Genomic DNA, 22,912 nt, shown 5'->3' with positions numbered 1-22,912 from the left:
GGGGGAGGCAGTGGTGGAGGTGGTGGCGGTTGAGTAGCTACTGTCACCGAAGAACCAGACGATACCTGAGAAGCTACTGAAAGAGGGGTGGGTGATATCGAATAACTTCCGGTCCTACTAAGGTCAACACTTTGTCTTTCTGGAATTTCGTACAAATGATGATGATGATATCGTGGATTTTGTATCTGCACACCAAAACTATGATGAAATCCTCTGGCAGACATGTCTAAACCCTGAAGTTCTCCATTAAGAACAAGAGGTTCGAAACTAGTTCTATCTCTAGCGAACTCTTGCTCGAGAGAATCATATTTATACGGCGTTGAGAGATCTAACTGCATTGTTTTTTCTTTCACAGAAAGACTGAGATTTTGTGCAACTGAATCACCTTCATCACTAGATAAATTATCCGCGGATACCTGATGATGATGATGATGATGATGGTGATGATGATGATGATGTACATCTTGATATCGGGAATTTGGTGTTGCTGAAGGTGATACCAAATCTTCTTGTTGCATGTGTATGTAATTGTTTGGCGAAGAAACACGCGGTATCTCTTCATGATGTAAATACTGATCGATATTATGTGCTCTTGGTGTACCAATGTAATCAACGGGTCGATGTAGCTGATAATCAACATGTAAATGCGTGGGTGGTGTGTTCCGACTATCTGGTGTAGGTGCAGGAGATATTAATTCTTCTTGTTGCTGTATGTAAGAATCTAAATGGTTTGGTGATCTTTGAGGTAATGGGGATTGTAGCTGACTGGATATTGAATAGAGATTTGTATCGCGATCATTATCCTCTAATATTGGACTAGTTACTGCTCCTATATCCCTCTCAGCAGCATCAAGAGCAGCTTCAACTAATAAGCTAGCATTTGCACTTTCGGTTCTTCTATACACACTAAGTCCCAATTTATTACTTTCCATAATGTCTTGTGTTCTCGTATTGTTTGTTGATGATGATACTTTTTCGTCAATTTCCTTTCTAGTATCTTCAAATTCATAAGTATTTCCGGTAACAACATTTGTTGATAAATGAGGAATCGTATTAGATACTACAGTTACATCTGAAGTAAGTGGAGCATTGAATTCACCAAGCCATTTTTTACTTCCTTTACTTTGTAATCTAGAAGTACCATATATATCTGCTTCTGTTCGAACGCTTTCTACTGTCGGTTCAAGGTTGTTTGATGTTGATACTCCCATTGAAAGCGAGGATGTAATTCGTGGATTATGCTCCATTTTATATTTGGATGTGGGACTTGTTCCAAACTCTATTATAGTCGAATGTGTAGAAATGCCTTGTGTCTCAATCTTCAAATCATTTTTTGAGCTATCATCATCCACAGTTATTTCATTATCATTATTTTCTTGCTAAAATTACAAATTATAGGAAGAACACTGTGATTCCAAACAATTTTACTTTCTAATATATGTAAAATAAGATGAATTTTAATAGACAAACCTGAGAGGTCTTTTTACTAGGCCGAGGGGTCTTCCCGCGACCAACATCTTCAACAAGTCCGCCACTATATGCATCAAAAGTGTAGGCGACAGATCGCTCGATTTTTGGCATCATTTCTTCTGTCAAACCATGTACTTTCTTGTAATGAAATTGTAAACATTGTTTAGTTGTAAAAGCTGCTTTGCAACTATTTTCTTTACATCTGAAATATGAAAAAAAGAAACGTTTATTATCATATTTACTAAGAACATCCAAAATAAATTATATACCGGAATATTATGATCTTACTTAAATGGTTTCACTCCACTATGTGTTAACATATGTATTTTAAGATTACTTTTGTTTTGAAACATTTTTCCACATCGATCACAAGTTGCGGCACCGACTACATCTTTATGATGTACTTCTTTCATATGACGCTGAAGAGCCGCACGAGAGCCCAGAAGTTTCAAACATAGCTTACACTGAAACTCCCGGAGCACTTCAGACATATCTAAACATTCATTTACATTGGAAACAAACTCAAATGACGGATTTATATGTTATAAGGCACAAATACTTACCACTATGCATTCGTTTGATATGCACTTTTAATTTTTGTGGCTGACAAAATTTACGTCCACAGAAATCGCATAGTGGTCTTGAACGTTGTGGATTTTGTGCACATCCATAGGTACGATGCATCTCGAGGTAATTTAAACGTAGAAAGAATTTTTTGCAATATTGACATTGATATGCACCTCGACCTGCGTGTAATTCTGCTGCATGTTTCATAATATTGTCCTTACCTAAAACAGCAGCCCCACATACCTAAAAATAGGAAGTAAATGCATATATTTATTCATTCAGTAACATGCCATATAATAAAGCTGGCATAAAGTGCAATTTAATAAGTGTTACCTACTTTACAATGATATTTTCTTATAGTTAAACTATAGTTAGTGTCATGGAAGATGCAGCAATGTAACCGATAATATATTGGATGGGCAAAATTTAAATTACAACCTCCACAATCTAGATAGAATCAAAATAAATCAGGCATTAATGATATTGATTTTTATTTAAACTATAACTTAAAAAAATGATACTATACTCGTTTTGTCTACTTTATTTTTTCGTGTCCATGCAGAAGATTGAGAGTCTGCCCAATAAGTCAATTCCATTCCTGATACAATATTCTGTGTAGTCACAAGATGTAGTTCTCCTTGTTTTGTTATTACAGCTACACTTCTTTCCTCTTTTGTTTCAGCAGGTCTAATATAACGGATCCAATTACTTTTCAGAGGATTAGTAGTACTTATATACGAAGTTTTACCATCATTATCTATCTAAAAAAAAAAAAAAAAGAATATCATTTTATCATAAAAACTCTTGCGAAACAATACTTATAATAATAAAAATAAATGTAATTTATACATACAAAGATAATAAATATTGCATTGATTTTACCTCCCAAATGTGTCTCATGGGAAAATCATCAGGAATGTCCATTTCTCTAACTGGTTGTCCAACAAGAGGACCTAATTTAACATGTATTGGAACAGAACTTTTTGCATATATTCCAAGTCCATGTTCTGAATTAGTGATTTTTAATTCAAAACATTCAGGTAAAGAATCCCTAGCATATAATGGTCGATCCAAGTCTACAGTTAATTGTTTTTCTTCTTTCTGAAATTTCGTCTTTATTTTACACTGTTCAGACAATAACGATTCGTCATCTGATTCATTATTATCTTCTGCTACTTTTCCATATCCTTCAGACATAGGGTCATCTGATTTTATGGCTTTTAAAATTTCAGTATTTTCTTTGAATTTATTTAACCAACCTTCATATGATACAGAATCTGAAATAGCATATTGCGGTGTTATTAATGGACAAGCATCCTGCAAATGACGATTATTGCATTCCTGGCAAAGCTTTATTTTAATAGCTAATCTCTGGGGCTCAGACATTAAGTTTTCAACATTATTTTGTTTCAATGTTTCATTTTGAAGCTTTTCCATTGTAACTAAATTCGCGTCATCTATTGTAGAACAAGTATTTTTATCTTCTTGCACAATTATTCCATCTTGCGGTGCTTTTCGTACATCGTGGTGTTTACGATTTTTATGTTCATTAGTATGTTTGTGTTTTCTTTTTCTATGTTTGTGTATAGAATCATCCATCACATCCTCTGATGAATCCTCTTTTACATTTTCATCATCATCATCTTCTTCAACATCATATTTCAACCGCTTTCGTTTTCTTTTCAATTTTCGATCTTCTACTTCTTGATCTGCATTTATGTTAATGTTTGGACAGTCAGAATTTGCATTAACATAGCCACTTAGATTATTTTTATCATCTTTTGTGTCATTAGATTGAATATGAGAAGCTATATTAGATGTTGAATCTATTACATTTGAGATTTGTTCTACCACACTTTCATTAATACTTTTAGCAGATGATGATGAAGCTAAACTATTAGACCTCGATTGTTCATTCTTATTACTAACCATCATAATTCTTTCCATATCAACATCTTCAATATCATGATAAAGTACATTTTTATTAATATTTACATTTTCTATATATTCTATGCTATCTATATCTTCAGTCTTTGTCATAACAGATTCAACTGTCTTCGCAGTAATACGAAGATTATTCTTTAAATTCATTTTGACATCTACCCCACTAGCTAATTTAGAGTTATCCTTTTTAAAGGAAATTTGTTCCTCATCTCCTGATGTTACATCACTAGAAGATCGTTTAACAGATTCAAGTGATGAAACAATATTTTCAATTTTAAAATGTTTTTTCCTCTTACGTTTATCTTTATGATGTTTAGCTTTATTTTTATGATGTTTAGATCTTGAGCTCCGTCTAATATGTACTTCAGTATCATTAGACAATTTACTTTGTGTTGAATCAACAGAAAGTGTTTCAGATTCTATAACTGTGTCACTATTTTGTTTTCTTATACTACGACGGACAAATTCTCTTCTATCTTCTATCAAATCTTCAGTCTGCATTGTTTCTGTTTTGTTCTTTTTATCCTGACCCATTTCCCTTTCTTCTTCTCCATTGCACTTAGTGTTATGTCTATCAAACAAAAATATGCAGTTGATTGAAAATGATTAAGCACTGTAAAATATAGATACAAAGAAAATATTAAATCAACAATTTAAATTACTAATCTTTAAAGATAAATAAAAAGGATTTAGGTTAAGGTAGAAAACGGTCAACGTCAATCATTACTAGCATTTTTATAAATATTAAATGGAAATTGATTTACCTGAACGTATTTTGTATTTGGAGTTAAATAAAATAGACATTTCTTCTGTACAGGTCGATCCGTGTTCTCAAAGAAAATTAAAATCAATGAAAATCAGTAAAATCGATAAAATTGACAACTATATTTTTAACGAATAAAAAATTATCGATTATTTTCATCCCTCTAACATCAACCCTACAAGATGGCGATTTGACAGAAAATTTGGACACGATAGGGGGGAAGTCCCGCTTTCGAGTGATATGTATGGTCAAGTATCGATTAGAACGATTTTTATAGCACGAATAGAACATTAATGTCAGTCTAAATGAACTAAGAAAGAGGTGCATTTAATCTATCACAAGCATCTATCGCAATCCTACCTGGAAACTGATTCGGCAAGATCCAGCAAATAAACCGCAACATCTTCATCGGTTGACAGACCTAAGCGTTTTTTAAGAGAAAGCCAACGTTTACCGTTGGTAAGACCAATACGAACGCTTAGACAGTGTTTCGTTTTCGATTCTGGTGTTGTTCCAAGATTATTGCTTTTATCATGAGAACTTCTCGTTAACCCCGACTCTCTCACATGTCTAGTACTTTTCTTCGGCATAACTACATCGTAGATCTGCCGGTATTAAAGCGGCGAACTTGAAGCTACCGCGGAGGTCGCGCACCGATATTATCCTATCCTCTTTATGCTCACCGCCTGACCATTGCCGCCCACTCCGCCCTCTCCGCCCACTATAGTCACTCAACACCCTACAATCTCGCAACCACTCACACTCACCAAATATCTATTTCACTCTCTCTATTCCTTCAGTATTCTACTTTCCTTTTCCTTATCCCATGTACCCCGTGACCACGATCTTCCTCTTCTATCGATCCTGTCGTCTGCGCTTCATCACAACGTATGGACTTGATAGTCTATATATACGAGCGACTTATGTAGTATACATACAATATAAAAATGCACGTATGTAAATATGTATATATAATGATGTATATTCCTGTATTCGATGTGTGTAGATTTATATATTAAATTTATATAATACAAATAAAGATAATGTAAACAAATTTATATACGTTTGGCTATATATTACTTATCGTGTATGTATTGTATGTATGATACATGCTCCCGTCTTTTTCTTCCTGTTTTCTTTAATTAGTTGCTTTTTCTCACCTTATAATATATAAATAATTTTTCCTTTTATTCTTGATATTTATTATGTTTTATAATTATGATTTTCAAGTTTGCAATTAATTAAATGATTTAAAAATAACATGTAACGATATATTTGAACATAAATGAGCATCAGGTGTGTTGTGTCTTAATACTCATATTAATATAACAAAGAAATACATATATAACTATGTATATATGGGTATTTTATAAATTATTTTTCAATTCATTTATTAAAATACTTATTATTGGTTTCTTGAGCATTACTAAGAATTTCTTTGACAAAATATTACCTTTACATAATAATAACGATATTTATCGTATATATTTACGCTTTTAGATAATTTATTTGTACATATTTAACCAAATTTAATCATTTTTAATTATTTATTATGGTACTTTGCAATTATTTAATACTTAAATACTTCAGTTTACAATAAATATCGATTTAGTCAAAACCTTTAAATCGAATATTTATATCGAGTACATTATGATCGATACCTCGTTTTCACATGTGGAGATTCGACTAATCGATAGTGTCGCTAAAAGAGTTAAGTGTGCAGTCCATAGTTTCTTGGGAGTTTCGAATTGTGTTATATTAATTGACATAAAAAAATGTCACGAAAAGCACTTCAGGCAATAAATTGGACCGCTTTGGCTGAACGAATCTCAGAATCTGAAAGAGCTGCTTTCACTACTTTTAAATCTGTATCTGATAAATACTTACAACGGTTGGTAAAATTCATAAGATTAACCCATTATTTGATCTACACGTTATATAATATTTTCACGCGAACATATTAATTCTCATATCAAAATAATCAAATGATTAAAAAAATAAGTTATTCTCATTTTACGGATATTAAGGAAATTACCAATTCTTTTATATAATTTTTGTATAATACTTGCCAAGGCAATCTGTTATAACCTTCTGAGAATTAGTTTATGGTTCTTATTGAATACATTATAATAATATTTCATTTTAAAAATGTTAAAAAATATCTATAAATATATATATATTGTTTAAAAATGAACAAGATTTTTAACAAAACAAATAAAATATTACATTCATATAAAATAATATATCCAAATAGATATAAAATGGTACAAGGAAAAATTTATTTTATAGTATGATGGCTAATCCAGCAGAACTACCACAAATTGATTGGTCATATTATAAGAAAACTGTTGTGACTCCTGGTTTAGTAGATAAATTTCAGAAAGAATATGAAGGATTATCGATACCATATCCAGCAGATACATATACAGACAAAATTGATGTTGACAAAAATGAAATGGTAATAATATTTATATTTATTTTTCTTTTATATTTTATATTTTAATTAATGTTGTTGGAAATGTTACAGGCTAAAAAGATAGAGGCATTTATTCAGGAAACAAATGCTGCCATTGAAAAAACACAAAAGGATTTGGATAAAATAAAAAACATGATACCATTTGCAGAAATGACAATGGAGGATTATGCAGAAATAAATCCAGAAGGATGTTTTGGAGGTGATAAACCTACAACTTGGCCTCATACTAAGGAGACTCAAGATAGTGAGGATGATATAGATGATAATCATGGCCATTAATTAAATTTATATTTAAAATATACTATAGTTGTACTATAATATTTATCTCAGTTTACTATTGTGCTGTTATACTATCAATGGATTAAACTATTGATAGAAAAATTTAGTAATATCCTAAAACTGCCGAAGAATGTTAAATACAGACAACCATAAATTTATTCATTATAATTTTTAATTAAATATATGTTTACCCTGTAAGAAAATTAATTTTTGTTATTTTTGTTAACAAAAAGTTGTTGAATCTATCACATCTTAATTTTCTACTTTCCATTCTCCAAATAAGTCCTCTATCATTGAATTTTTACTTTCAGCACTTAACCATCTATAATATGTGTAAAAATAAAATTATGATTTAAAAAAATGTATGTGCCAACTGTATGTTATGTGCTAGCTTATACAATTTAATACATATTATATAAATCATTATACACTTTAGATATTGTATACTAAGATTATTGAAAATAAGGAATTAAATAACCTTATTTTATATGAAATGCATATTGTTTCTAATGCAATGGTAATGACACAATCATTTTTTAAGCAATTTTGTTTATTATTTACATTATTAAAGTATAATTTCAAATTTTAAGAAGTATATGTATTAAAAACAATAAAAGATGATTTTTGTAAGGCTTGTTTTCAAGTAAATTAAGTTTAGTGAGAAAATTAATTAAGATCGTCGATATATTGTTGTTTAACACTAGCTAATAATCAAAGTTATAAAACGAAAAAACATAACAGTAGTTATCTAATAGTATAAGTTACAAAAAAGAAGAGCATAATAGAAATAGAATATCTCCAATTACGAAATGATGTAGAAACAAAAGCTACTAACTACTGTGAAACACATAAAGAAAATGGTTATAAACGTATAGTTTTAAATTACAAAAGGGGTGCGGCTTCTACGATTATATATCGAGAAATGTGATTATGTATAATTATCTGTATTTATAGATGTATTTTCTATAAATATTATGCAATATATTTATTTATTAGTAACAATATTGATAATTTTTTTAGAATAATTTTGATGGTATTGGTTGATCTAGACCAATTGGATATCGGTATCGATCGAGATATTATTTCACCGATATTTTGCATTGGTTTAAATTTTATTTAGTTGTTTCGTCGATTCATTGCACTTAGTTACATTTCAGTAAGTGTAGAAGTGTAACGTAATTATACGTAACTATAATTAAATTCTTAATTTATATATGTAGATATAAGAAAATTGCATTTTGCCTAAATAATTTTTATTTATTTGAGCAATGTCTACTTGCTTTGTTAGGCAATTCGTTATTGTTTAGAACCCATGTAATATTTAGTAGTGGATTTAATATTCTTTTTTTATTTCCTTTTCCTCATTTTTTCCATATTTTATCTGTATATCATTTCTCTTTTTTATACGATGTTTCATGAAATTAGAACAAAATTTTAGAATCAAAAATATTATGTCAAAAATGATATCTAATGTTTAGAGAAAGCATGTCAACGGACAGTGTGGAAGGTACCACTCGTAGATAGTGTTTAATCCATTTCAATTTCGTGGTTGGTTCTTGTGTATCCACCTAAATAAGTTAATTTAAACAGATTCACGTACAATTTTTGGGAAATTCCAAAAATTGTTGGTGCCTATATCATATGCACGAATAAGATCCTGGTATATTTTAATTTTTACTTATTTATAAATTCTTATAAAACGTCTCCGTTGATTAGTTGTTGTCGATACGGTGTGTACTTATATATCGAACGCGTGGAGAATCAGTTACGATACCATTTTACCTTCTGATATTTCCTTCTGATTAATAATATAAAATATTTTCCATGAGAAATCACTGTGTGTTTCATGTGATTCCAATATTATTTTCCAAAGGAACGATGCTTATATAGACTGAAGTAGATATTGCGATAGTTAATCACTCTATAAATTATCGTATCTTTTAAACGTAAATAACTTGAACGTCGCTTTTATTTAATAAACTTTAGAGTAAATTTTTCATTATATTGTATAATTTATCTTATTTTTTTATCACTACTTTTCATTTATTTTATGACTATTGAACTTTGTACACCAAAGATGTAGGTACGAATAATGTAACCTTAAGGATATGTGAAAGTTACTGAATTCTGATGAACTCTATTTATCTATAGAATACTTGTGACTTTATGGTTTTTATTGTTTATTGATATAAGAAATTATTATTACCTGTGATTGGTATATTATTAATGCAAAGTATAGGTCATGCAGATCATCTGCAGAGTAATGTAATGAATAGCTGTGGGAACTCTAATATTAGCACCAGGCTACGCGGATCTAAGTGTTCGGAGATACAAGAAGAATCTATCAGTAATAATCGACCTAGTGTGCTGGAAAAAGGAGATGTCAATGTCTTAAGTGGATATAACTCAAATGATTTTAATGCTCCAAGAGGTACTTTGGTCATTTGTCAAAGAAGTACAAATAACTATTCCTCTGAACATAGCTTCTCCAGATTTAAACCAAGGTAAATTATTTTTCTGATTATTTACTAAAGTAATCTGTCATTTATTCTCAATAAATTGTTTAAATTATTATAGAATTGGTGGTATACCACGCAATGAATTTCGAATGGCTCGAGGGGGTAGTTCTGGAGATCGTACCAGAGGTGCTTTACGGGGTAGAGCTTTTAAGAAGACACCTATTGAACGTGACTCTAATACAGAAACTAGCTACTATACTACAACTAGATCCAAATTTCAAGAATCGCTGAAAAATCAAGAAAATGTACAAGGAAAATATTATGACGACAAAAGAATAAATGGTTTGAACCTCTTTTTATCTTTAGAATATACTAAATTTAATATTTGTTTTGTATTTAAATACATGATTTGATTTATTATATTACAGAAGATTCTAGGATCTCTAAACTTTTAAGAAGATTGTGTAGAGAAGATGATTATGATCATTTTATGGTGTTATGCAAACAAGCACAAGAAGGTATAATAGCACTTGAAAATCAAAGATACATAAGACGAAATTTAGATGTCATTTGTGAAGGTTTGTTGGATATTTTACATACTGGTCCTGGACTAGAAGCAAAACAGCAAGTTGCAAAATGTTTAGGGCGTGTTGGATATGCATCTGAACAAGATTTTAAGAGGTAAACAAATAGTAGTATATGCTATATTCATATCTTGTACAATGTAAATAAAATTTTGTGGTTTGTAAATTAACAGATACATGGATTGGGTCTTCAATAAATATTCATTGGAACGGAAAGACGATATAAAGTGCCTTTTAATCAAATCATTTGTTGAAGCTTTTAAATTAGATACAGAGGCACCGAGATTAAAAGAATTTTCAGTGGTACTTAAATTCCCTTTTTCTACTTTTCTCATTTAGTAGATATATACATCATATGTGGCAGAATTATAATTTTTTTTTTTTGTAATCAAAATTTCATTTGAAATACGCTAATTATTTAAAGTAAAATATATTGCTTATTCTTTTAGCTAATGATGTCACAATTACAATCAACACTTGAAAATGTTGATCGATCAGACTTATTGGTAGCAACTGTGGATGCAATATTACTGATCATGGAATCTTATCCTGAAACATTTTCAAATCATTTTCGTGATACGGTTGATATATTAGTTGGCTGGCATATCGATTCAACTCAGCAAAAAACGATTGCAACTTATGCTAGTCATAGTTTGCAGAGATTGCGAAATTTTTGGATAGCAGATTTACAATTTACTTTGACCTTACTGGGGCAATTTTTAGAAGACATGGAGAGTTATGACGAAGAATTGTCTTTACCAGAGTCTGGTAGAAGTTCTCCTGGAGATGAAGTATCACCAACACCTAAAGAATGTATTCGACGGATTACATCTCTGATTTCGGTATTCAATACAGTTACGAAAAGTATATCTGAGCATTTGAATCCTAATCTCACACCAAATGTTCAATGGTCGTTTTTATCTGATTGTTTATCAAAAATGCTGAAAACAGTCGTCAAAGCAATTGAATTGGATGATAATAATGAAATTTCAAATTTGGATTTTACCCTTACACCGGAGTGTGTTGATGAATTATTAAAATGTATTAAAAATGTCGGTGTTATTCCACCAAAAAATTCCAGTAAATCGGAACTAATCGAAGACGATGTCATTAATATGTTTAAATCTTTGGATTTGAATAAAAATGAATTAAAAAATTTAAAGCAAAATATCGAAAAAGAAACTTCGTTAAAAGAGAAAGAACCATTGTTAAATATTATACGATGGATGGAACTAAAAACCAAGAAAGATTTAGATCTAACTGAGGAAAAAGAGGAATTGATTGTTGTTGCAAATGAATGCACATTTTTATTGTTAGGTCATCTTCAGAGTCGTATAACAAAGAATCACGAGTTACTTTATAAGTTCATTGATCTTCAATTAAAAAGAATCAATATTTTTTGGGATGATACAATAATTTCTATGTTGAATACTATATCAAAAATAATAAAAGAAGTGTCTGCAAACTTGCCACTGGAATTGGTACACAAATTACTTGGAAAGGACTCCGCGTTACTTAAATTGAGATTCTGGGATTCGATTTCTATTCAAAACGCTAGTCTCGGAGTATATCATAGTCTTCTCAGCCTTAAAAATATTCCATTATTACAAGAATCCTACCGCTACATACTGTCGGATTTGGAGATTGCTTATAAGCTTATTTTAACAGATATTGAAAGTTTAGTAGCAGATAATCCATTACTCGATGGTATTAATTATAAAAAAACTGATGCAGAAATTGTAGTTACTTTTTTGCTGAGAGCTCTTTCTGATATAGGTAAATACATAAATGCATTGTAAAATGAAATTTCGGTGTAATTATTATTTCGATGAAAAAAAAATTGGATTTATTGACTGAAAGTAATTTTTTTTTATTTTACTGTTTCTAGCGAATGCAAGCAATTCAATTATTGGTATGTGGGCATTAAAACCGAGCATTTTGGAACTGCTAGCAGTCAAGTTAAAACCTTATGACAACAGTTTATCATCAACTAGTCCGATTTTGCAATATAGTATTTTGTATTTACTATACGCGCATTGTTCTAGGTAAGATGTAAAAAAGGAGGGCATCTAGGAGATGCTAATTTAGCTATTGTGATTGTATCATTATTTTCATTTCAGGTATAATCATTTTGTGCCAAGTTCAAGTTTAATAACTGGAACTACTACTTGTCGTCCAATAGATATGTTTCCAGGAGCACTAGATGTTCCAACTACATCACCTACTAGTGGTCATCTCTCTATAATTCTAAACTTGATAGCTAAAAGTTACAATGAATACACGCAGGAGCAAACGTTATTGCTTCTATCAACGTGGATGCAAGAAATTTGTATACAGGCAGAAAACTACATCGGTATTTTAAGTAAAACAAAAGAGTACGAAAACGTTCTTACTAGCTTGATTGCTTGTGGAGCTACTATTGATCGCGATATTTCTATTGCCATTTGCAATCTCTTCGAAATTTTGATGAGTGCAAAGAATGTCACTTGGAAAGAAGAAATGTATGCGTCTGTTGTGGACTTGGTGATGTTACATTTAACTTCGCGAGATGAAATTGTACGGGAAAAGTATGGTTCATTATTAACACAAATGCCTTTAAATATAGTAATACCAAAACTAAATAGAGAGTACTTGTTATCAGAAACAAAGGTACGTTCGTATATACTTTGAAAAAAGAAAGTGATTTATTTAAATCTTTTCTCTTATAGAAATATCAGGGAATTAAAAATTACTCAACCGAATCTTTAATCTTTGCTCAAAGATTACATATGCGAGGAACGAATAATGGAGAAATGCAAACACAACATTTCAAAACTTATATGGCATTTTTGTTGCAAGAGCAATACTTGGATGCATCTGAATTATCAGAAATATTTACTTTATGTTGGCCAATCGTGTAAGTAAAAGATAAATATTGAATTATTTATTTTAGTTGTGGTAATTAGAAAATTGTACGATTTTATTTGTATTTATAGATCTGAAAGTGAAACTACTAAGAAAATGTATCGTTTAGCATTAACAAATCGATCCTTTTTGTATTTTTGGGCTGGTTTTGAAGCAGCTCAACATTGTGTGACGAATAAGCTTCGTACTTCATTAGGAAAACCACAAGAAACATTTACATCGATTGAAAGTGCTCTGAAAACATTAGCACGCGAAATATCATATAGCTATGATGCAACAAAAAAAGAAAAACGAAATTTGGATCATTTACTAAGCGAACATACGCGTGTGCGATTATTTATTGAATTTCTCGAACATCTTGAAAGAGTAATACATAATGCGGCAGAAGGTTGTGCAATTGCTTTATTACCATTATCAAAACCAGTTAGAACTTTTTTTCATACTAATAAATCAACTTGTAAAGAATGGTTGAATCGTATTAGACTGGCATTATGTGTAGTGTCATTACATTCTGGACTAGCTAGCAGTGCTTTGAGAAATAGTCAGAGATTATTAGACGACTTAAGTAGCAGTGATAATACACAAGGTATTGAATTTGAAAGAGCTACTCTCTGTACAGCACAAGCTATGGTAATGCTAGGAGAAGCGGAAGCGTTACAGGGATTATATGTTTATACGAAGGAAAAAGAAAGAAAATTTCCGTGGTTGAAAGCTGCTATGGAGGAAGCTGCAAATCGCTATGAATCTGCTACCGAAGCATATAAATCGATTATCGAGGAATATATGCGTGTTGCAAATAGTCGATGTGGGAAAGATATAGAGCAAGAAGAAGAGGGAGATGATGTTGCCGATGGCAGTAATGTGGCTTGTATTGATGGCACTAGCGGAAGTGAGGAAGTTGTCTCTGATGGAAAAAGCAAGTGTTTTAAATCTGAAGGAGATAATCAAGTACTCAGTTTTTGTATGCAACGATTATGTCATTGTTATGAAGCCGTTAGTGATTGGTCTCGATTAGAGGCTTGGAAACAGCAAGAGGCCGAGATTTTTGTGCGAGATAAAAATGTTTTCAAAAAACAATTATTAATGGAAAATAGCGCCTCTTGTCAAAAAGCAAAATGTTTAAAAAAATTTGAAGGTGGTGAAAGCATATGTCTAGATGATCTAAGTGATTGGAATCTGTTGGATAGTGGAATCAGCAAAACAGGAAATTGGAGTTGTACAAAAACATTGGTCGAATGTGGTAATACATTAACCAATATTGCACTTAGGATTCATATAAACGATTATAAAGATCATTTTGAGGAAGAAATTGAACGATGTCGGCGAGTGGCAGCTAAAACTATGGAAGAAGGTCTAAGAAATGTACCTTCAGAATGTTTAAACGAATCTATATTAGTACGATTTTCAGCAGATGGATTAAAAGGTATTCTATCTGGTAAAGAAGAAAACGTTTACGAATTGTATAAGAGCGAAAAACTTGATCATATGGATTCAAATGTGTTAACACGAACTTTGTGGTGGTCAGACTATTTCGGCAGAGCAAGGAAGAACAACAGTCTTGAAATACGATTAGATAACGATGAAGTTGCTGATTTACGATTACATATTGTCCGAACTGCTAGAAAAGAAGGTAATTTCGAGTTAGCAAAACGCGAACTTCTTAATTATTTAAGATCTGAACGAGAACTTTGTCGATTTGATGGAGGTGAACGAAATTATATTAATCCTGATTTCGACCAAGCAACTGATGATGTTCTGAAGAACGTAATGCATGTAAAATGGTCGAAGAATAATATACGCGCATTTCGTGAATTTTCAAAGTTGTTATATGATATGGAACAAGTCAATAAAGCATTGAAAGTGTGTAGTGCAACTGCGCTTGGAATATCTCGAACTATCGTTGATGGAGAACAGTCGACTGACTTACGTGAAAACGGAACAATTCTTCTTCTAACTCTTGGTAAATGGATACAACAAGAAGCTGGCAGCATCGAAAATGGCCAGTTGGAAAAATTACTCGAATTCGAAGCTGCTCATAACGATGGCTTGATGAACAAGCTATTCGGACCAACTGCGAGTTCAATACCTGTTTCAGATATGATAATCGGTAGATTAACACAACTTGGTGTAAATCAATGCCCAGATTTACCGCTTGCATGGTGTAGCTTCGCAAGTTGGTGTTATAAATGGGGAAGAAAGATCGTGGATAATTCTAATTCAGGACAATTGACTGATGCAGATAGAGCAACCATTAGAGATTTACTACCATTTGATACAAGTGGATCTGACTTGAATACTATTTTTTCGATTTTGTCTCAAAGCAAAGCAATTCCTGAAGACGAAGGTGAAATAACGGACACTTCCAATAATATTAATACCTCAGATATGATAGAGAATCAATTACGTAGCGTTTCAATATTAAGTCGTGCCAGTGCCGACCATATCGCAATGCTGATCGATATTTGGAGACAAGCACAGAAAAGGATTTACTCATATTATGAGCTTTCCGCGAACGCATACTTCAAGTACTTGCAACTTGCCGCAATTAAAGAAGCTAACGATTGTGCTACTATCACAGCTACTCTCAGATTACTACGACTGGTCGTAAAACACGCTCTCGAATTACAAAATGTTTTAGAGTCTGGACTTTCTTCGACTCCTACTGCTCCATGGAAGGAGATAATACCACAACTGTTTTCGAGACTCAGTCATCCCGAGTCTTACGTTCGGACTCGAGTGTCTGAATTGTTGTGTAGAGTTGCAGAGAATTCTCCACATTTGATCACATTTCCAGCTGTGGTTGGAGCGGTTTCTTGGTTTTCACGGTTTTATGGGTGGCTTGTTCAAAAGAAAACTTCTGATAAAGTTCTTTATGAGAAAGCGGAAACTGATTTGTCGCAGAACGATTTAGATCTTATCGAAGAAGAAGAGATACGTGTTGAAAGTCCTGCTACAGCTTACCAAAATAAACAAGAAAAATTCATAGACTGTTTTTTTTTGCAATTGGTAGGTTGTCTGTCAAACAAAATTCAGGATTCTATCGAACAAGTGCAATTACTCGTTTACGAGTTGCATAGGATTACATTACTCTGGGATGAGTTATGGTTGACAACTTTATGTCAGCATCATACTGAAATTTCTAAGCGATTTGAACAATTAGAAATGGAAGTGCAAAAAGTACAAGATAATGCTTGGTTAAATATTGAAGAAAAGGATAAGTTGATTGCAGAAAAGCATCGAATTATATTGAAACCAATAGTTTTCATATTAGAAAACCTTTTGTCTATAATTTCTGTTCCAGCCGAAACACCACATGAGGAAAATTTTCAGGAGAAATTTGGACCTTTAATAGAAGAAGCGATTAGTAAATTAAACAATCCTAAGAATCCTGCAAAGCCACAAATAGCAAATATGTGTTTAAAACAACTGGAAGGTAAATTAGCTCAGCGGGTGCACAGACGAGCTGCATATTCCCTTTCTATGAATGATATCAGTCCAGTGTTAGCTAATTTGCGAAATACATGTATTGCCATGCCAGGTGTTGCTGCAAATGATAATAAAATAGTTACTATAGAATCTGTAGATAATAATGTTCAAATATTACCAAGTAAGACAAAACCTAAGAAGCTCATGTTCCATGGTTCTGATGGACATGTTTACACTTATTTATTTAAAGGTTTGGAAGATCTTCATTTGGATGAAAGAATTATGCAATTCTTAAATATATGTAACACAATGATGTTAAAGAAAGGTGATTCGAAAAAAGTTTATAGAGCGCGTCATTATTCAGTTATACCATTAGGTTCACGATGTGGTTTAATACAGTGGGTCGATGGCGTGACACCCTTATTCATTTTGTATAAAAGATGGCAACAGAGAGAAAGCGCAATGCTTAATAAAACTGGTAGTTCGGCAATATTAAGACCTTCTGAGCTATTTTATAATAAATTAACTCCGCTTTTGAAAGAGCGAGGAATAGGTTTGGAAAACAGGAAAGAATGGCCTATCCAAGTATTGAAACAAGTTTTAGCAGAATTAATGGCTGAGACGCCCAAAGACTTATTAGCAAAAGAAATTTGGTGTAATAGTATAAATGCTGGAAGTTGGTGGCAAGCGACGAAAAATTATTCTTATTCGGTAGCCGTGATGTCTATTATCGGTTATATTATTGGGCTCGGTGATAGACATTTGGATAATGTGCTAGTTGATCTAAATACAGGCGAGGTTGTTCATATTGACTACAATGTTTGCTTTGAGAAAGGCAAAACTTTACGCGTTCCAGAAAAAGTGCCATTTAGAATGACTCCAAACATCAGAACAGCGCTAGGAGTAACCGGAGTCGAGGGTATATTTCGTTTAGCTTGCGAACATACACTTCGAGTAATGCGCCGAGGGCGAGAAACTTTATTGACTTTGCTCGAAGCGTTTATATACGATCCGCTAGTCGATTGGCGAACTGGCGCAGATAATAGTATCGCGAGTTATGGAATTGAAAGGAAGCAATTGGAACAGGAACTGACACGAGCAATGTTTGCTGTTCGAACGGCAGAAATGCGTGCTGAATGGTTAGCAAACAGGTGAGTAAATCAACAATCAAATTTTATTCTTGCATTCTTTATGGTAAATAATCTATAATTGAATTGAATTTTTTGATTCTTAGAGATGAGTTGATGAAAATTTTTCCATTATTGTGCCATCATTTGAATTGTTGGGTGGAAGCAACAGATATCACACGTCAATGTCAAGACTTATTACAAGATAGACATCAACAACTTGCTTTAGTTAAGGAAGCACAAGCAATGGGACGTAATCATCCATTATATTCTGTAATAAAGCGTTACAATTCTTTTAAAAGAGCACGAGATGCTCATGAGAAAGCAAAAGCTGGATTAAAAGAAAAAATCGAAGATTGTGAAAAACAAATCAACATGCATAATGTCAGTTTTATTTGTTGTTTGTTTACTTATTTGTTTTAACTTGGAAAAATTTACTGTTATTTCACCATTTTAGATGGCACTTACAGCTGTACGGGGTCCGCAATTAGGTCAATGGTTGACAGAATTAGGAACTTCTACAAATCAAGAGGATCATGTAGTTTTTGATCTCGTCAAAGAATTTTTACAGAATGCTGGTCAAAGTCAAATGATTGTTCAATGTGAACAATCAGAAAATGAATTGACTCAATTAGCTACACAACAATCTATTCTAATACGCAATTGTTTGGATTTATTGAGTCAATATTCGGCGATTTGCAGCCTTTATCCTCTAAGTAATATGTCACAACATCGTACAGTGCTTTATCATGGCTGGGCTAATAAGCTCTTGAACACTGGAAGCGTCGAAACTTGTCGCGAAGTTATGATGCAATTTGAGAACACCTTTGATCCAATCAAAAGCTCCAATAATCAGCAAGTTCAACAGATAATAACATTTTCTTATCAGATGCAAACGATTTTGAACGAAGCTAACGAGAGATTAAAGAAAGCATATGAAAGAATGGTTTCAGAAGGTTTACCGGAATCTCTAATTAGAATAGAAAAAACATATGGAGAATCGAGAGTACAAATACAAAGCTTTCTGAGACGAGAAAAAGGAGCAGAAAAAGCACTTGAGTGTGTTAACATAACGGCACTTTGTGCTTTGAATAAAAGATATTTGATGATGGAAGGTGCTGCCAAATGTGCAGGAGACTGTTTAGTTGATCTTACTTCTAGGGAAGGAGACTGGTTTTTAGATGAAATGCGTTTGATGTCATCATTAATTGCTGAATTAGTTAGCCTGATACCCGAATGCCATAAAACAAACAATGATCACAAGATATCTGTTATATTAAAATGTTTAAGAGGATCTGATAGTATTTATAAAGGATTGCAAGAGCTTAATTATAATTTCCACACCATTATTTTGCCTGAAGCGATGAAAACGATCATAACAGAGGAGCCAACTGTGATTAGGATGATAGGAGAATTAACCGAAATAATTGTATTATCGGGTATACCACTCGGTGATATCTTAGGTCAGTTGGAAATGCATCTCAGATTTACTGTTATGGAGATGGAAAGCCCACATGCGATGATACAAAGCATTGTTAATAATATGAGGTTAAGATTTGAAGCATTGTTGTCTCGACCTGCCGAAATTCAGGAACCAAATCAAGACGAGACATTGACTCCTGGCCAAATGCTTTTAATGGGGTTCAATGGTTTGTTTGAAAAACTACAAATGGAAGGTAACGCTCTGATTGCTACTTTAAGTACACTCGATATTCCACCATCCTGGAGAAAAATCGATCAGATTCGAGAAGCCAAAGAAATGTCTGCTCCTATATTTAATAAAACAGCTTGTCAAGTTTTAGAGGATATATTTTTAGTTAAACGTTTACACACCATACAAGAATTTTTTATGATGTGCAGAGATATTGCAACTGCATTCAAGGGCGGGTTAGCAAACATTTACGATGACGAGAGACTTAACAAACCAATAAGAATCTTTACAGCGGATTATGTGTCAAGACAATTACTCGGTGTTACTTCCCAAACATTAGCTATTGCATTATGCTTTTTACTACAGAGAATGGGATTAAGCGTTACTACTGAAATCGAACAAAGAGATATTGGAGCTGAGAGTAAAGTTTCAATAGAAGAATTGTGTAGAAAGGTTGTTGATCTCTGTTTAAAGAGAGGTCTTTTTTCTGGATCTGTTCTTGCTCAAGCCAGTGCACTTAGTAGTACTCTCGAAAGCGCTTGGCGAAGAAAGCAGAGTACAAGATTTGCACAACAATGTACCGAGGTAGCTAGAGCTAGCATGCAAAGACTTCAACTACAACTAACAGCTCATCACTGGTTACATGAAGACAGTTTTTTGATAAGGTCAAATGTTAATGTAATGAATCCTTTGAGTAAGTTCATTATTTCTAGATTTCTTTCTTTTTGTTAAATTTGTGCAACTTTGTGTTTAAATATTTATATTCTTATTTTTTTCAGATCGTTCTGTATTTATGTTAGAACTCCGAAAAACGGCAGCAGCACTCTCTACTTTACAATCTCGAGTATGTGAAGCTCGAGAGCAACAACAAAATCTTGTTTCCAGTGCAGTACAACGATTGAAATGGGCTGCCGGAGCGAATCCTGCTCTTGGAGAAGTTATGTCCGCATTTGATAATGCGGTACTCTCATCTTGCGAAAAGTTAACTCGGCAGCATAATCTTGCGACTAGTGTTATCAATACCTGTAACTCTATCTTACATTACGAGGCTTTAAGAACCAGAACATCTGAAAGTATGACACATGATACAAATTTTGTTAAATTGATTAAGCATTGGGAAGAGAGTTGTATCCTGACGATAAATCTAAATATAACTGTAACCGCGATTGAAGAGAGCCTAGTTGAATTGTTACATATGGAAAGCAATGTCGATATAAATTGGCTAAAACAGGCTGAGAGATTTATCTCTGAAGCAATATTAGATGTTCAAAAGAAATTGCAGGAAAAACAAGAAAGTTTGCTTTCTGCTCAAGAACGTTTAAGAGAACAAGTATCAAACTTGCAAAGTGTGTTAACCGAACATTATAGATTGATGTCAGATGTTCGAATTTTATTACGAACTATGGTGAAACAAGAGAACATTGATGGCCTACAAGAGTTTCTTTCTTCGTATCGGTCTTTCACTGAAAGCATATCGGCGATTGTAAAGGAACTTGAATCTGATAATTTAGATGCAAATAGAGGAATAACGATTAATGAAGAATTGGAAAATATGGCGACTGTAGCACCAAATTTGTATAATGAGTTGTTAGAGTTTGCCAATGAAAAGAAAATGAATTCAGTAAAGATGTCTGAGAAACAAAAAGAGATAGATAAGGAAAAAGAGAAAGAACGAGAAAGAGAAAGTGAAACCGAAACTTCGATAGTCAGCTCGATAAAGAAAAAAGGAAAATTAATGAGGCAAGAGGGTGTGTGTTACAGTCCAAGAAAAGGAATTCCACCGACCAGAGATCCAACTACAGGCAAAGGTGAGTTTAGTTTAATCATTGATTTTCACAAGATTATGTAAATTCTCTTCTCTTCTCTTTTCTTCTCTTCTCTTCTCTTCTCTTCTCTTCTCTTCTCTTTTCTTCTCTTCTCTTCTCTTCTCTTTTCTTCTCTTCCCCCCCCCTCTCTCTCTCTCTCTCTCTTTATCACACACAATACACAGCATATTTGTATTTTTCTTACAGCTGTTCAGGAGCGGAACGCGTATGCGTTAAATGTTTGGCATCGTGTACGAATGAAGCTAGAAGGATGCGATCCTCAACCAACAAGGAAGTATACAACGGCTGAACAAGTGGAATATGTGATACGCGAAGCTCAAAGCACTGACAATTTAGCCCTTTTGTACGAGGGTTGGACACCATGGGTTTGAACGAAAAAAGATTGACGCAGTCGCGTCGATGGTTTAATGCTCGTTACACACTCGGTACTCGAGTTCGTACCGTTCTTCGCTCTGTGCTCGACGGGGCTAGCTCTCTGTCCGACCAGGTGTGAAGTACATCTTCGTTGTCACCTGGAAGAGAAAGTTCATGTCCGTAAGGATGCCGTTTAAGTTCGGCAATGCGAACTTGCATACAAAGAAATTCCTGCGCGATCCATGATCGAACTTCGATTCTGGCACCGATTCTATGATTATCTCAGAAATCTCTCATTAACAATGTGTACCGTGCGATCTACCAAGGTTTCTTCTTATATATTTTCCGTTTATATAACTTTTACCTACCTTTCATCGTAAAGCAATTTGTCCGGTCACAGTGGGTTGACGTACAATAGTGGAGAAACAAAAAGGAAAAAAGGTAGAATTAAAAGAAACTCAAAACAACAGAGAATGCTTCGACAAGCAGGTTCAAATTTCAAGGTAGAAAAATATACACCGACGTACAATTAAATCAATCAGCAATTTTGTCACTTATATTGTTTGTGTGCTTAAATGTCGATGTTAGATTTGGGAAAAGCATAGAATCTGTCACATCTTTGAAATAATAAAAAACAGCAGAAAGTTTTGATAATGATCAGGAGGAGCTCGATGACGATTAACGCGTCGATGGTGACACGTTAACTGCCACAGACATTTGTTTGGAATAAGAGCCCTTTTTTAATGACTTACCTATCATTTCTTTATTTTAGTATACTGATTGGTTGAATTCTATAGTTGTAAATTAATATCGAAAGGACATATATAATGTTTGTGAATGATCAAAGATTCATTTAGAAATTTAAAACGGGACCAAGAACGATATGTCACTGTCGAGTCGCGTATAAAGAAATCAAGATTCATTATCGAGATACTATATGAAAAATAAAACGTGTTTTACGTGTTCGTATTCGCTACTCGATATTAATGTAAATCATCATGATAGAGCTCTTATTTTTTTTTTTTTTTCCTAAAGTGGGAGTACATGTTTTTCCAAAATTTCAATCGATAATTGTCGAAACT

The 22,912-nt window shown here is 32.9% G+C and overlaps 3 protein-coding genes across 3 annotated transcripts in view; 2 read left to right on the top strand and 1 right to left on the bottom strand.

The window, feature by feature from the left end:
- The window catches only part of LOC108555850 (uncharacterized), a 6,275-nt gene extending 895 nt beyond the window's left edge, over window positions 1-5,380 (bottom strand). The window contains exons 1-8 of the mRNA XM_017911687.1: window positions 5,105-5,380; window positions 2,920-4,552; window positions 2,564-2,798; window positions 2,375-2,484; window positions 2,034-2,280; window positions 1,759-1,963; window positions 1,471-1,672; window positions 1-1,379 (exon numbers count right to left, since the gene is read on the bottom strand). Coding sequence (XP_017767176.1) covers window positions 1-1,379; window positions 1,471-1,672; window positions 1,759-1,963; window positions 2,034-2,280; window positions 2,375-2,484; window positions 2,564-2,798; window positions 2,920-4,552; window positions 5,105-5,334 — 4,241 coding nt within the window. The 5' untranslated portion in view covers window positions 5,335-5,380. The remainder of the gene's footprint in view (window positions 1,380-1,470; window positions 1,673-1,758; window positions 1,964-2,033; window positions 2,281-2,374; window positions 2,485-2,563; window positions 2,799-2,919; window positions 4,553-5,104) is intronic.
- A 1,067-nt stretch (window positions 5,381-6,447) lies between these two features.
- LOC108555859 (ATP synthase subunit d, mitochondrial) lies at window positions 6,448-7,675 on the top strand. Its single transcript, XM_017911702.1, has 3 exons — window positions 6,448-6,635; window positions 7,034-7,202; window positions 7,272-7,675. The coding sequence occupies exons 1-3, from the start codon at window positions 6,520-6,522 to the stop codon at window positions 7,497-7,499; spliced, it is 513 nt and encodes a 170-aa protein (XP_017767191.1). The 5' UTR covers window positions 6,448-6,519; the 3' UTR covers window positions 7,500-7,675.
- Window positions 7,676-9,725: 2,050 nt separating this feature from the next.
- On the top strand, window positions 9,726-22,832 carry nonC (serine/threonine-protein kinase Smg1). Its single transcript, XM_017911786.1, has 13 exons — window positions 9,726-10,003; window positions 10,077-10,300; window positions 10,387-10,639; window positions 10,716-10,845; window positions 10,992-12,318; window positions 12,431-12,587; window positions 12,663-13,191; window positions 13,251-13,438; window positions 13,518-18,023; window positions 18,107-18,383; window positions 18,457-20,344; window positions 20,430-21,458; window positions 21,663-22,832. The coding sequence occupies exons 1-13, from the start codon at window positions 9,726-9,728 to the stop codon at window positions 21,845-21,847; spliced, it is 10,971 nt and encodes a 3,656-aa protein (XP_017767275.1). The 3' UTR covers window positions 21,848-22,832.
- The last annotated feature ends 80 nt before the right edge of the window (window positions 22,833-22,912 follow it).

Source organism: Eufriesea mexicana, unplaced genomic scaffold (genome assembly GCF_001483705.2).
Source record: "Eufriesea mexicana isolate 0111107269 unplaced genomic scaffold, ASM148370v2 scaffold305, whole genome shotgun sequence".
Classification (NCBI taxonomy): Eukaryota; Metazoa; Arthropoda; class Insecta; order Hymenoptera; family Apidae; genus Eufriesea; species Eufriesea mexicana.
The sequence above is the reverse complement of the archived record's forward strand: the minus strand, read 5'-3'. Positions and strand labels throughout refer to the sequence as shown.